We start from the raw sequence: 15,457 nt of genomic DNA on the forward strand, positions 1-15,457 counted from the left end.
CCGTCATTTTTCTCAGTGTGAACCCCATAAGTGTTCCGCTTCACCACTTATTAATACGCATCGACAGGTGGGAGGGGCGGGGGGGGGGCAGTCAGTGAGGTATTTGCGTGACAGTGCAGCAGAAATGCTCAGAAGAGATAGTCAAATATTTTTAACGGGCCGCGATCGTTGCTTTGCAAACATAGTCCTCGAACCAAAGTTCACAACTTCCCTCCTGAAAGAGCTCAGAATGGGATCTACCAGAAGCCTCTCTGTTTTCGTACATCCTCTTACGGTGAGTAGCGAACCACAACATGCTAATTCGCCGCAGCACTACGTCAGGTGGGCTTTTTTTGATGCTCGTCACATTCATGAGAACAAGAACTGAAAAGTGCGTGCCTGGCCCGCTTCACAAGAGCCCGCCATGAACGTCTTTACTGCAGTTTTGTGCTTTTTATTATTGCTTATCGCATCTCTCATCGAAAACAAAGAATGGCCCGTGCACACTGTGTGCAAAACAGGCGACTTGGAAGTGTCTTATAAAAGCTGTGGTGAGTGTTTTTTTCTCCCTTTCCTAATGGTTTCTGAAGCGTCTGCTCTTTTATATTAAGAGAGGCCCGGCGCCTCGTGCACTATTTTTTTCAGGTCCATAGCGCACATGAGCTAAACTAGCAAAGAAGTCAACTTTTCTCTTAAAAAAGTCTTCGTAGCGGAACTTGTTCTAAATGCTCGCCATGCGCTATTGTTATGTATCTGTTTTTTTTGTTTTTTTGTGAGATTTACACAGGGATGTGTGATATTTTGAGAGCTCCTGGGAGACTAATTCTGCTCATCTGTTGCTGCAGCACAGATGAAAACAAACTATAAAAAATTCATGACGCTGGCGACATCAGCTGTTTTGCAACCAAATGTTACTTAATGAAAATGAAAAGGGAGAGGCAGCTCGGTTTATTGATTCTGCTGCTGTAACCCTTCATGGTCCGGATGCGTGACAGCCAAGGAGGAAGGATCTTGTCAAAATTAAAATTCGGACATCCATCATCGTTTCATATTATGAACATATTTTTTTTTATAGCAACACACATTTATGTCATGTCAGTATGGCTAAACAAGCCCTTAGAGACATGCGGCATTCAGGGTGGTGGTGATAGGGTGGAAGCTCACCTTCGTGAAACTCAGTAGTAGGCATGTCAGAAAGTTTAATGGAAGTATACCAAAAAGTGATAGAGGGAATGCTTGAATTAATCTCAGCCACTGGTAATCACTCAGGGCCGCATCCCAGTTCATTGTTATGTTGCCTACTATGTCACCTCAGTTTGCACCCAGCCATATGCAAATCAGTCTTGACCCTGCTCCAATAAGAACAGGCCAGGCTCTCCCTGAAACGAAACACAAGCAGCCCAGGACCGGTTTCGCCCTAATCAGGGCTCATCAGCCAGGTATAGCTTATGCTGTCACTATAGCATCATCACATTCCTACTGTTTGTGAAGTTAGTATATGATGTGTTTCCTTCACATACCATCATTATCCAATCCATTAAAAAGTTGGCATAGAAGAGGGCAAATCTGACACCCATCACAGGCCCTTATGTTTGCACATAGATCATTATTATTCTGTATAGCTTCTAATATCAAACTGCTATGCATCAGAAAGTTTAATGATTTTGTGTACAACTATTTAACTGCTATATTGGTAAATCACCTTGTTTTGCTGAAGCATACCAACTGAATAAACTTGTATTTGGGCCATTTAAATCATATGTACTAGAACTGCTGCATCTGCTACTTTGGTAAGACAAAAGGTCAAGGTAGCAAAGCTTTTTCTGTCACTGGCTAGGGAAAACTCATTAGATTTGTCCCCTACATGCAAAATAGTTCAAGTAGCGAAGTAATAATATTTGAGTTTATTTTGGAAATTATGGTGTACATCAATTAGTGCTTTGTCAATGACTATACAGAGAATTTGATACCCAGTGATTTTCTGCCCTCTTAATTATGCTCTTGTAAAACCTAAAACACAAAAAGTTTTCTTTAGCATGCTTCTCCTAGTAGTGCGCACATCGCATAATCCACTTCAATTGTTTTTTTGCAAGAATATTCATCAAAAATCACAATAAAGAGTTCAGTAAATATTCTTTTATGGCAAATTTAATGTTAATCATTCACAAATCTTCAAATGTATTTATTCGCTATGTTAGCTTTCGACATGCTTATACACAGATATTATTCCATCAATGTGAGAGGTACTGTAAATTATCAGCGCGTTTCAGATTAAAACTCTTCATCAAGAGAATATTTTAAACATTTATCTACAGTAATAATATGCAGCAGGTACTGAAGCTTTTTTCAAATTATTTGCATTTTGCCACTTTTGTTTTGGAGAAGAGTTTAAATTAATAAGTATTTCAAATTTTCCAAATTAAAAAAAGGGAGGAAAAAAATGTGGCATACTTACTATACGGTTCTGTAGCAGTAATACTCAATTTACATTGTGGCAGCATCTGCCATTAACCAAACAATCATCCCTTCTCTTCCGAGATTTCAACATAATTGTGCAACATAAAGATTATTGGAAAGCCTATTTAGGGTAATCATGGCCCTAAATATATTATATTTCTACACATTTTCCATGTTGTCATATTCATGAACGACCAATTTAAAACAATCTTACCCAGCATAAATATGATATTCTTGTTAAAGGTTTTGCTTAATTTCCACTCCATTACATAGAGAAATGTCACTCTCTGTGTACCCTACTCTTTCTAATTAGCACATCGACATCAGAGGTATCACGTTAGTATTTGTAATTTAGACAATACATCTATGCATACAAATATACGTTCTCTCCATGAATGATGATAGAATCTCTTGGACTTTCTACAAAATGATAAATATAAAAGCAGTTATAATTGCAATGCATGTAAATAATGCCAGTTCACATGTCTTATCCCATTATTGGTCTGCATGCTGGTATTTGTAGCTCCAAGAAATACCACCCACATTTTCTGTCGAAAACTAGACTAGTCCTGTTGATCATTTAGTTACACAGAACTTAATGTATTTCGTTTTTCTATCGTGTAAAGTTTCTTAATTCTCGCTCATATCATCTACTTGTGGTGATAATTTTACTTGCTTCTCAGTTTAGAAATCAGTTCACTTCGGAGGAGGAAAACTCTAGCAGTGTCACATGATGACTCATTATTTGCGGCTGGTGACATTTGAAAGTGGTAGGGCGTAAACAAAATCGCGTGACTGATGTGTATCAAGCGAGCGTAGCGACCTAGCCCAACTGTCATAAAGTCTGGTTGGAGGCGGAAGTGGGGTTCTTCCCCTGAGAACCTTTTGAAAAAAGATGTGGCAAATGGTGCATTTTCAAGCAAATTTGAGAAAGTAAGACGGTTAATAAGGCACTTGTGAAAGCGTAGTTGTGACATCAATAAAAAAGATTTCACATGAAAATGATATTGGTAGCTGCCTATTCAGTATAACCACAAAATGACATCACTTTTCTCTAGGATATACACTCAAAATACAGCCTGCATCAATGATTGCCATTGCTTTTATATACTAAAGTGTCACATCACACATCAGTCTGTCATCATATGCACAGTTACCCCATAATATGGCAGACATACATTTCATGTAACTAATTAACCACCACAGACCATTCAGTGCCTTAGGATGTGTCTCATATTTCCCGCATATTCCGCCAATGCCATGATGTACTGCAGGGATTTCCCATTTGCCAATCAACCCCATGATGTTCCCCTCATACCCTGTCTGCCATTTAGTGCCATGATGTGTCTCAGAACTCTGACTAACAACACTTAGAGCCATATTGTACTCCAGGGATCACCTTTTAACCATTCTATGGATATAATGTTTAAAGCCGTGATGTGCTCCAGGTAATCTATGGCCATAACAGGCTACAGATATTTTTTCCTAATCCAGTTAATGGCATGAGATACCCCAGGTGCACATTATATGCCAACCGACCTCTTGATGGGGTCCAGTTACTGTGTTTTGCTATTTAGCTCCCTTGGTGCTCCGGTATTCTCCTGCAAACCTGACAGCACAGTGTAACCCACAGAGGCTAGTCAATTAAACATTTTGCACAATCCATGAATTAATGTATTCCGATCCGCTGTCACACATGCTCTAAGCAGCATAAACAAGTATCAACACCTCTCAGCGGCACAGATATAATAAACAGATAAAACAAACAGGCAGGCTAAGTTAACGTTTCAATGTAATTTAGCATGGGCACAGCCATCGAGCTATTCCTACACGCCTCACTCACCCTGTGCATTTCCCTCCCTGACTCACTGCAATCAGTGGAATGCCGTGGTGGTGGCAAACGGCATAATGCGAAGGAAGAGTCTCTTCGACAAAGAGAGCAGCATCCCATCAGCAGAAACAAACCAGGGGGTCAATCATGCTGTATGTTTTTATTTGTATAGCACGAACTCGAGCCGACGGTATCTGCGCGCTTTACATGAGCCACAGCTGCACTGCATTACAGACGTGCACATTCATTCTTAGGCACGGAGAGATTTAACTTAAGTGATTTCAAATCACTTAAATCTGACCTTGCTGACTTGCCCGGAATCACAGGATGGTGAGCCTCCTGCCGAGACTCATTTGAACCCTTGAAAACCCCAGCCAGTTAAGAGAAAAGTTTAATCTAGAGTCAGTCTTGCCCGGGCTGGGGGCCAGTAACAGGCGGCAGGCTGCTTTGATAAAGCCACACGCCCAGATCCTCAGAGGCCGTGCATTGCAAGCCAAGAAGAAACGTCCAGTTAGCTGTAATTTATCGGCCAATTTGGGGTGCAAATATTTTTGACTGCCGGCTGACAGATAAGGCAGTAGTCTCTGGGGGCCTGGAGGCACGCTGGGGCTTAGAGGCCTCACGTTGCTGAAGGCCATGAATAGGCCTTCAACGGCAGTCCGGCACAAGGCGGGAGCCGCGCTTATATTGTTACCCTCAGAAGTGACCGAGATTGGGTTTTCGGCCGCGCACTTTTCCACCACAAGGCCCACTGTTACAGTGCCTTTAAAATGGCCTGTGTCCAGTCGCGGCGGGCGCGGGGGGGGGGGTCGCGCAGGGGTGGGGGCGGGAGGGAAGTTTTAAAATAAATGAATAAAAAATCCTACCTGTCCTGAGCTGGTCCGCCGTCAGCAGCGCCAGGATTGGCTTAGGGCATGGTTACTCCTCGCCCGCCTGCCCATTAGGAGACCGAGGTTTGAGCCTTTGCTCAACCCTCGCTCTCCTAATAGGCACGCGCCAGCCTGTGCAGCCACTAGTGAGCATGACTGGGGACGGTGCGAAAATTCGCGCACCTTCCCCACTCATGCGCACTTGTGCTGCTGCCTGATGCCCCGGGTCCGTCTGACAATCATGTCAGTCAACATGACGCCGGACCGCCCACCCCCTTCAGACTCTGAAGGGGGTGGGCGGTCCGACGTCATGCTGACTGACATGATTGTCAGTTCTCCCTCGGCGTCTTTGAACTTAAGTAAACTGATTCAGTTTACTTAAGTTCAAAGACGGCGAGGGAGCTGCGGGTGGGGGGGCTACGCCCCAACGCCCCAATGGACGCACCACGCCTGTGCTAAACATATACATTCTCTTTCTTCTTACATGTGAAAAAAAAGATATTGATAGAACTATTTAGAACTTACACTTAGACCGCAAAAAGTGATTTGCGGTACCCAAGGCTTTAAGTGGGCCGGATCCGTTCCAGTGGTGGCTGCTACCTGGCTTGTGTGGTGAGGCGGGGAGGGCCTGGGGAGGGCGTTGGGGAAGTGGGGGAAATGAAAAATATATTTTTTAAAACCCACTAACCTGGCTATGGCCAGTGTTGCAGCCGACTCTTCTTCATCTTCTTGTTTTCTTCCTGTCTGTAGTCCGGCAGCAGGAAGCACCCGGGCTCCTAAGCTCCCCTGACCAGTCACAATGCTGCAATGCAACGTTGCGATTGGTCTGAGTGCCGTGGTTCGGCACCCAGACCAGGCTTCGGAGCCTAGGGCATGTTCTCCACCCAGGCTGTAATGCGGCCAGGATGGAGAGCATGCCAAGTGTGCATGACTGTTTGGCCGGCCCAAGAGGGCCGGTCAAAATGTCATGGACACTTAGAATGCCACCACTCTTCCCTCTGCAGTGCTCTGGCGTCACAGGGCCCAGCCCTGCCCCCAGGAAACAACGGAGCCACTGCAGTAGGAAAAGGAAAATGATAATAATGTTACGTTATTATAATTTTTTTTCCTTTTTCTACTGCTTGGGCAGCAGTGGAGTAACTCTCCTTCGCCTTAGCGGAGGAGAACCACTGGTCCCCTTCAGGTCTCAGACCCGGTAATATTTAAAAACGGATCCCTATTGACACCTATATCATGGGGATAAGTGCCTGTATCTTATGAAATTCTAGGAAAATTTGTAAAAACTTGCTTCATCCATAACAGTGTAAACACCATAGCACATTGCCATTTTGTTAGAGAGGAGTACTGAAATATGTGAGGCTCATAATATGAGAATCACCTGTATCCACAGGTGCTTGGAACAACATACCATAATGCTAAACTACCCTCAGCTATCGGTGTTTCATTGTAGATCCATCACACTGCATTACCGAAAGAGTCTTACTAGAGTATGTTGAACAGTATGCTATAATTTCTATCCCATCTTTAGAACCACAACTCCTCTCCATTAGACAGGGCAAGGAGACAGGCAGAGGTTTATGTATTAAGCAGTAACGGCCCGTGGAGGGCCTTCCGTGGGGCGGTGAGGTGGGGTGGGGGGTAGTAAACACCGGAATATGGATGAACGGAGGTATGTGAACAATTAAATAAATCAAATGAATCTTGTTGCGCGTGCTGCATCGCAAAATGCATCTCAATCATATCTATGAGGCGAGGCAAAGTCACCCTGCGTGGCTCTGCATGGCCGCATAGATATGGAGTAAGACAAAACAGTGCAAGTAGCTGCATTGCCTTACTCTATGTCAAGATGGCATTCCACAACGCCCATGGATTTTGACGCTGCCCCAGATTTACATAACCATGTAAACCTGGGACAGTGCCAAAACCTTATGGCTCCCCACAGCAGGCATAACGAGGAGAAAGGTTTTCATTTTTCCTCTTTCTGTGTGTTCTGCATTCTGCAGCACACATGGAAAGAGGAAAACCCCTCTCAGGATTTTTTTGTGCAGGAAGGTGCCGCTTCCTCCACAAAAACCATCTACCTATGTTGGCGCTATGCAGCAATTTGTGTGCCAACATAGGGGGAAAAAGACAAGAATGCACAATATTTAATAAATAATGTGCATTCCTGCCCTTTCACATTGGCGTAGGGCAGCGCAGGAAGAAGACTTGTGGCGCGGCCCTCCGCCAATGCCTCATAAATGAGGCCCTTTGTTTTTAGCCACACCTTTGACCACGCCTCCAACCACTGAACTTTGGTTTGCTAAACACTGTTTAATTCATTTCCCCAGTGTATACATTATTTGCTGTGGGAATTGGGGGCGTTTATGGTTGTCGATAGTCGGCAATGATGAGGAGACCCAAGTTCTAGAGATGTTTGTCAGGAGGGGGTCCCTATGCCTAAAAGTTTTTGCCAGGGGGGTCTCGACATGAAAAAGTTTGAAGACCTCTGGAATAGGATGATGTAAAGGGTTCATGCTAGAAATACCCTCAGAGTGTTTTGTCTGCTTGGGAATCCAGCACTTTTGTATCAGGATTATAGCGTTGAACGAAGGTGAAGTGTCTGTCACTATTACCATCAGCTTTAAAAATGCTCGTGCCATTTGGGCCATAGGGAAAGCAGTGCAACAAAATCCTAATTTAGAGATGTTTCCAGTGGATTTACTTCTGTCGTCAGCATTTCTTTCAGAAGTAAAATAATTTTGCATTGCCACACAGATGTAAATCTGCCGTAGATGCGTCGAGCACACATGGAACTGGTACCTATATAGAGTTTTATTTGGATTGTTTTATTACACTTGGATAAATCTCCCAAAGGCCAACTGGAATTATCACTGGTTGTTTTAAATAAACAAACTCTAAGAGTGCCAAGGTGTTTTCCAACTCTAAGCAGATAGTCAGTCATGTTTTCACTGGACATTGATTTTCATGCTTTCATTTGCACCATCAGGGCAGCAAAGGGTTTTGTGGATGGTGGCAAGACAAGGGGGCATATTAACAAGGGCCTTATCTCCGCTTTTTTGACTTTAAAAGCCAAACAAGTGGAGATAAGATAATCGCCTTATCTACAAGGGGATGCTAACATGCATTAGCGCATGTTAGCACCCGTTTTCCCGACACCTCGCTTCGCATCTCTAGTTAGATGCAAAGTGGCCGTCACTGGGCGTACCCCTGACGGACTACTTTGTAAATTATCTCTAAATACACATCGCGATATTTACAAGGTGGCCCTCAGGATTTTAGCAGACGTTAGTTTTTGGCGAAAACCGTGGTTTTCGCCAAAAACTAACGTCTGCTAAAATCCTGACTTAGATATACTTACCATTGGGGGTGGATTATGCTGATACGACCACAGGGTCGTATCAGCAAGGTTATCGCTGTTTTCAATGGAACATCGCTGAAAAACCAGTGATGTTCCATGGGAAACATCACTATCACTGGGATAATTATCGCCATTGCGCTATGCGTTGTTAATACAGCGCTAGCATGGCGATAATTATCAGCAATAGCCGGGGATAAACATTTTCACGCTGAGGGCGGCCAGCGATAATTATCGCTGCCGCTTGGTAATATGCCCCAAAGTTACTATTTTAACTTCAGTTCTCGAATATTTGGGGAAAGTGCAGCTTTCCCTAGAGTATTTCAAAGAAAGTTAAAAAAAATCCCCATTATTTTTAAAGAAGGTTGAAAAGTTGTGATTTTGCATTGCCAGGGAGTGCTGTTCCCGAGGCACCACTCGAGGCAATAACCTAGGAACTTCATTTGATTTTGTGAGGCTGTATCCTTCTCAGTGAAATGCAAAGACAAGACCAGGACACAGTGATACTGCAAACAAGTGTTTCAGTCTTCAAGAAGCCATTGCAATTGACTTTGCCATAATGGTATTGAAAAGTCATATTCTAAATAATTCCACCAAGGTAAAGTCTGTGGAGTATACTGGAGGTTGCCTGAGTTACATCTGTAGTCTAGGGCTAACGGGATTTGATGCCCGGAGGCACTAGCACATAGCATGCTGTTAGTTGGGCTACTTTGAATTGTTATGCCTATATTTAATGGAATAAAGAGGATTACCCAGAAAGGTCACAGCATAGATTACACACCGAGCTGGAGGAAGAGATTGGCAAACTTTTATTTGTGTTAGTTGGCTGTTCTTTTTTATTTAAAAAATCATGGAATTTTGCTGGAGCTGGAGGAAGAGAACGAAGGGTATTTTTACATATTAGTCGACTGTTTTTGTACATTTAAACAAAAAATATGAAATGTGATAGATAACAGAATTTGCGAAGTGTTGAGTTTACTTTTCTAATATAATGGATTTTGTACTGTATGGCTTACATTTGTAAACTGAAACAATAAATACATTTGGACTTCGGAATTTGGCTAACTTAAACACACACAAATAAATATTAATCTTCATTGATAAGCCTCCTCTAACAGTATCCTAGTGTAGGAAAAAGCATTTTGCAGAAAAACCTCTTAAATCAATGAAAGCAAACAAGAGCAAGACAAGAACAGAGATCACAGGCAGGATCAGGAAACATGGAACTGAAGTGTTATGGATGAAGAATGTGATGAAAACAGATCCCCAAACATTGTAACGCTCGGAAAAAGTCACAACAAATCCATAAATAGCTTCCATTACTGCCACTGCTCGCAGTGACCCTGAAAATGACTATCCACCATGTTAAATTGGGATAACAATGGAATTTAGCGCTTGGTAACAGAAGAGCGTAATGTGGTCCTTCTATCACCAAAGGTCCCCTCTCACATGATTGTCTTTATTAAGCTTTGGTTCTTTGGCTTAGTCCCTGGTAGGTAATTATAATCCTGCAAACAGCCCAACACCAACACGGACCTACCATCCATCAAATATTGAAGCCTGCATGAATGGAGCCTCTGACCCACCACAGCTCGCAGTGGGATTATTTATGCATTGGACAGCAGAAGGATTAGATTTAAGGCCCGGTACTCCTTAAACGTGCACAGCACCTTACATGGCACCTGGGATAGTACAGCATTCAGGAATGACTCTACAAGGGCCTGGTTAGCGAAACATTGAGACTTGATTTGACACCATACAAAAAGCTCTAATTGAAGGGATGCCCTGTTCGTGAAGGAGATTTGATCATTTAGAAAGGTTCTTCATATGAGTTTAGGAAATGGCATAATGTTTAGTGAAAAGTCATAAAAGCTCATGAAAATATTGTGAAATCGCCCAACATTTCACTTAAAGCACAAAATGTGATTTACAGTACCCAAGTGTTAGACCTGTCAGCCCTTTGGGTGGTCCCTCCTCATCATTATTTATTTTGTCCCACTTTTGCCTCAAACCCTGTTTGAATTTTTCCTTTTTGGGAACCACCAGACTTTTTCGTGTTGCTGCAGATTCAGGGAGCCATTTTAGCTACCCCTGAAACTTCTGTCTGAGGGCCTGGAGCACAAGATGGTGGCCACCTGTGACATCACCAGCATCCACTGGAACCTACCAGCACCTTCCAGAACATTCCAGGAGATTCCAGAACTCTGTGACAGTTGGAAACCGTTTAGAATGTTGGGAGGTTAAGAGAGAGAGTTGGCAGTTGGAGCTGGCAGTTGGCACCTGACTGGTGAAGAGAGAGGAGCACAACAGTGAAGGAGGAAGGAGTGAAGCAGCAGGGGTGGAAACTTGTGCCTGGAGTGGGGTCCATAAACCCACCCTTGATACTTGTCCCTACTGATGGATCCCAGCCTATAGCCCTGTGTGGGAAGAAGACAGAAGAAACTTATCCTAAGGACCTGGACAGCAGGAACAGGCCTTAGAACCAAGAAAACAGCAAGATTCTGACCTGAGAACTGGTTTCCCTGGAGTCGGGCGTCGAGTAGCCTGAAGACCTGGAGCCCGAGGTGGAGAAGCGGCGCTGACTGAAGTAGCAGACGTCGTACCCGGAGCCGCCTGAGGTCGTGAGAGGGCGCCGACGGAGGTCGTGAGGAATACCAGAGGTCGAGGAGGAAGTGAACCGAGGTCGAGCGAGCGGCGTCATCGGAGGAGTGAAGTCCGCCCTCCGGAGTCGTCGGAGACCGAGGTAGAGGAGCACCGGAGGTCGGGAGTGAGGATCGCACTCCGGAGTCGCCCGGAGCCTGTGAGGAGGAGCACCGGAGGTCGGGGGTGAGGATCGCACCCCGGAGTCGCCGGAAGTCGACATCGAGGCCAGGCCGGCCGACGTCATCGGAGCCGAGAGCGCCATCGGACCGGAGCCGCCCGAAGTCGACATCGTGAGGAGACTGCCCGACGCCGTCGAATCGGAGGTCGAGATCGAACCGAGGCCACCGACATCGGACCGGAACCGCCTGCCGGCGTCGTCAAAGAACTGACATTGTGCCGAGGCCGCCGAGACCGAACCGGAACCGCCTCACGGCGTCGACACGACTCCAGCGGCGTCGGAACATCGGAAAAAGGGCAGTAAGTGGAGTAGAGGGCGCCTAAGGCCCTGTGGAGACCTGAGAGACTGCTCTAAGGGGCTAGGGAGGTGCTGAAACCAACCTGACTGTGCAAGGGGTGAACTGGGACTAACCTAGAGAGGTTGTGTGGAGAGAGAAAGCCAGGGCACTGGTATTCCCCCCTTTTGATCTACCTCAGTTTAGGCCTCAGCCTTGTCCCAGCCAGGGAGTAGCCCCCCTCAAGCCTTCCACAACCCTACAAGCTGTGCCTGGGCCATATCAGCCCTTAAGAATTGAAGTGTCATCTGATTACATGAGTGTTGCTGTATACTTTTAATTATTTATTGGGGATACTGTATTTATTGAGTTTTTACCTATTTATTGCTGCACTATATTTATAGGTCCACAGGACTTGTTGGTGTACAATATTTATTGGTACAGTATTTATTGCCTCAAAGTATTTAATTGTCTGTATATATTGCACTTGTATTTATGCCCTGTTATTTATGATCACCCCTATTTATTTCATCAAACAGCCAATATTTATTTGACCTGCTCTATTTAAGAATCTGTATATTGTGATTGACCTATTTATTTTTCCAATCAGCAACTAAGAGAAAAAGATAAAGAAAGAATATTTTCATAATTTTTACGGTGTAGAGTCGTTTTTGGAACGGATGCACGCATGGTTATTGTATGGGTATATTGTATGCTTAGCACTGTGCCTGTTTCCTGACCACTCGAGCCAAGCTACCACAGTGTGTTCGGGGAGTCCACCACCACCCTGCGGAGTGGGAGTGGGCGTTTTCAACATAAATTGGTGTTCAGTGGTGGGATAGAGCTGTGCCTACATATACTCAACAATAACTGTGGGTAGTCCATAGGCCTACACCGGGAGTTTTCTCAAAGCGGCCTTCCTAATTGTGGGATTTTGTTTTTTCCAAATTTACTCTGGTGGTGGGAGGAGGTATTATTAAAGGTACCCCCCTGCATTGTTACTGCACAAAACCTGTCCTCTAACCTGAGTGGGCAAGATGGAGTTTGTACTAGAGAATCTAGAAACGTACACTGTGGCCCAACTCAGGGAGTTTTGCCAGCGGGAGGGGGTGTACTGTCCCCCAGGAGCAAAGAAGGGTGCACTCCAAACCAGCTTAAGGGCTTGGGGGGAGGCACGCCGAGAAAGCAAGGCTGAGGAGGAAGACAGGGATGGAGAGCCTGACCCCGAGGGGGCTGAGATGTACCAACCTGAGGTGGGGAACCTGTCAGCAGGGCCCAGGACACTTTCTAGGAAGGGCAGCACTGTCTCTAGTGGGGGCTTATCCGAAGTGGAGTTAGCAGATCGGAGGGAGAAAAGACAGCTCACATGGGACTTAGCAAAGCTGGAGAAGGAGAAGGAGGAACAGAGGATGGCTCATGAGACGGAGAAACAGAAGATGGCTCATGAGATAAGACTGAAAGAGATAGAGCTTCAGATCTTAAGAATTGGGGCACCAACTGTTCCTAATGGTGGCAGCAAAGACCAAGAAATCACCAGGGAATCCAAACCTTACCTGCCAAAGGACATAGTAGCTAGCTATGGGGCGGGTGACGACATCGCCAAGTGGCTAGCAGCCTATGAGGTCTCGTTGAGGGCCCATGGGGTTCCAGTGAAGTATTGGGGAGGAGGATTGTATAGGTACATGCCTCCAGCTGGTAGGGATGCTTTATTGGCCCTCGAAGAGGATGAGCAGACCCACTACCCCACCATGAAACTGGCGCTCATCAGAAAGTTTGGACTAACACCTGAAAAGTACAGACAGAAGTTCAGGGGTAGTCACAAACTGGGCACACAGAATTGGGTGGACTTCCTGGACTATGCAAAGAAGGCACTGGAAGGTTGGATTCAGGGCAGTGAAGTAAGGAACTACGAGGAGCTGTTTGACCTAGTACTGAAGGAACACCTACTCGAGAAATGTTTCCCTGAACTGCGGCAACACCTGGTGGATAGCAAGCTGACCAGCCCCCGGAAGCTTGCTGAGGAGGCGGACATTTGGGCCAGTACCCGGGTGTCCACAAGGGGGACTGGAGGGGATACTCAAAAGGCCGGACAGGGCGCCCCCCAGAAGAAAGAGGGAGGGGAAAATAAAAAGGAGTTCTCCAAAGGCCCCCAAAATAACTTCCAAGGGAAGGGAACAGGATTCACCTCTAAGGCTAACCCACCCAGAAACCCTAATCCTGGCCAGAGTCAGCAGCCAAGGGTTGTCCATTGCTACGAGTGCGGTGGCGTTGGACACTATAAAGGAGACCCGAAGTGTCAGAAACGATCACCCCCTCCCACTGGAGGAAAGCCCCCCGGAGTAGCTAGTGTAGTGCTCGGGGAGGAGATGCCCTTAACTAAGGGAAGGGAGTGGGCGGGTGTCACTTTAGTGTCCCTGGGAGAACGGGAGATGGTTCCCAAGATCCAGGTGCCCGCAAATACCGCAAAGTATGGGCAGTGGATCACCATCAACGGCCAAAGAGGGGAGGCTCTGAGAGACACAGGAGCCAGTATGACTATGGTGCGTAGCCAGCTGGTGTCTCCAGAGCAGGTAATTCCCGATGTACTCCACCCAGCCGCGATGGCTGACGGCAGAACAGGTCACTATCCAGTGGCCGAGGTTCCCTTTGAATGGGGGGGGGTTGCAGGTTCACTTCGAGTTGCCGTAAGCCCTGCCGTGCCAGTCGATTGTCTGCTGGGCAATGACATGGAGCACAACGCTTGGAAGGAGGTGGAATACCGGACTCACACCGAGATGCTGGGTACACCTGACTGGGCCTGTGTTAGCACAAGGTCCGAGACTACCCGAAGAGGGAGTTCATTCCGGCTGGAGCCTGGAACAAAGGCCCAGCCAGCTGCCAGTCAAGGGAAGAACCGAGGACAGGAGGAGCCTGCCTCGGCGTCTCCACCCCGTAAGACGGATAGGCCACCGGAGGTGGTGGACCAGGAGTCTGCGGAGGGGGACGTTACCAACCTGGAGGACCTACCCATCCCGGCCGAGTGGCACGTGGAGGGAGGCCCGTCCAGGGAGGAATTCTGCCAGGGCCAGAGGGAGTGCCCTACCCTTGAGGGGCTGAGGCGACAGGCCGAAGCCCAGGCAGCAGGGAACGTTGAAGGGAACTACAGTGTTTACTGGGAGGATGGCCTCCTCTACAGTGAACCCAAGGCACCCCTACATGGATCGTCACGAGCCTTGGTAGTCCCTCAACGTTATCGAGCCTTCCTTTTAGAGTTGGCTCACGAGATACCATTGGCAGGACACCTGGGGCAAGACAAGACCTTCGCCCGTCTTGTCCCACACTTTTATTGGCCTCAGATGAAAGTGTTGTCCGATACCTACTGCCGGACATGTGTGTCTTGCCAAGCCAGTGGGAAAACAGGGGTGAAGCTGAAAGCTCCCCTGGAACCACTTCCTGTCGTTAGCACCCCCTTTGAAAGGGTGGGCATCGACATTGTGGGTCCGTTAGATCCGCCAACATCAGCTGGTCACAGGTTTATCCTGGTTCTGGTGGATCATGCCACACGGTACCCAGAGGCAATACCTCTGAGGACCATAACAGCACCTGTTGTGGCTAGGGCCCTGATGGGAATCTTTACCCGAGTGGGTTTTCCCAAGGAAGTTGTGTCCGACAGGGGGACCAACTTCATGTCAGCATATATGCGGGCAATGTGGAAGGAGTGTGGAGTGACCTACCGGTTCACAACTCCTTACCACCCCCAGACCAATGGTCTGGTGGAGAGGTTTAATAAAACCTTAAAAGGCATGATCAGAAGTCTGCCTGAAAGCCTGCGGAGGAAATGGGACGTCCTCCTACCCTGTTTACTTTTCTCCTACAGGGAAGTGCCACA

At 46.5% G+C, this 15,457-nt stretch overlaps 1 protein-coding gene across 1 annotated transcript in view; it reads left to right on the forward strand.

The window, feature by feature from the left end:
• The first annotated feature begins 403 nt into the window (after positions 1-403).
• LY86 (lymphocyte antigen 86) overlaps positions 404-15,457 on the forward strand; it is a 228,132-nt gene continuing 213,078 nt past the window's right edge. Inside the window, exon 1 of the mRNA XM_085606613.1 lies at positions 404-530. Coding sequence (XP_085462739.1) covers positions 404-530 — 127 coding nt within the window. The remainder of the gene's footprint in view (positions 531-15,457) is intronic.

Source organism: Triturus cristatus, chromosome 5_2 (assembly GCF_964204655.1).
Source record: "Triturus cristatus chromosome 5_2, aTriCri1.1, whole genome shotgun sequence".
Classification (NCBI taxonomy): domain Eukaryota; kingdom Metazoa; phylum Chordata; class Amphibia; order Caudata; family Salamandridae; genus Triturus; species Triturus cristatus.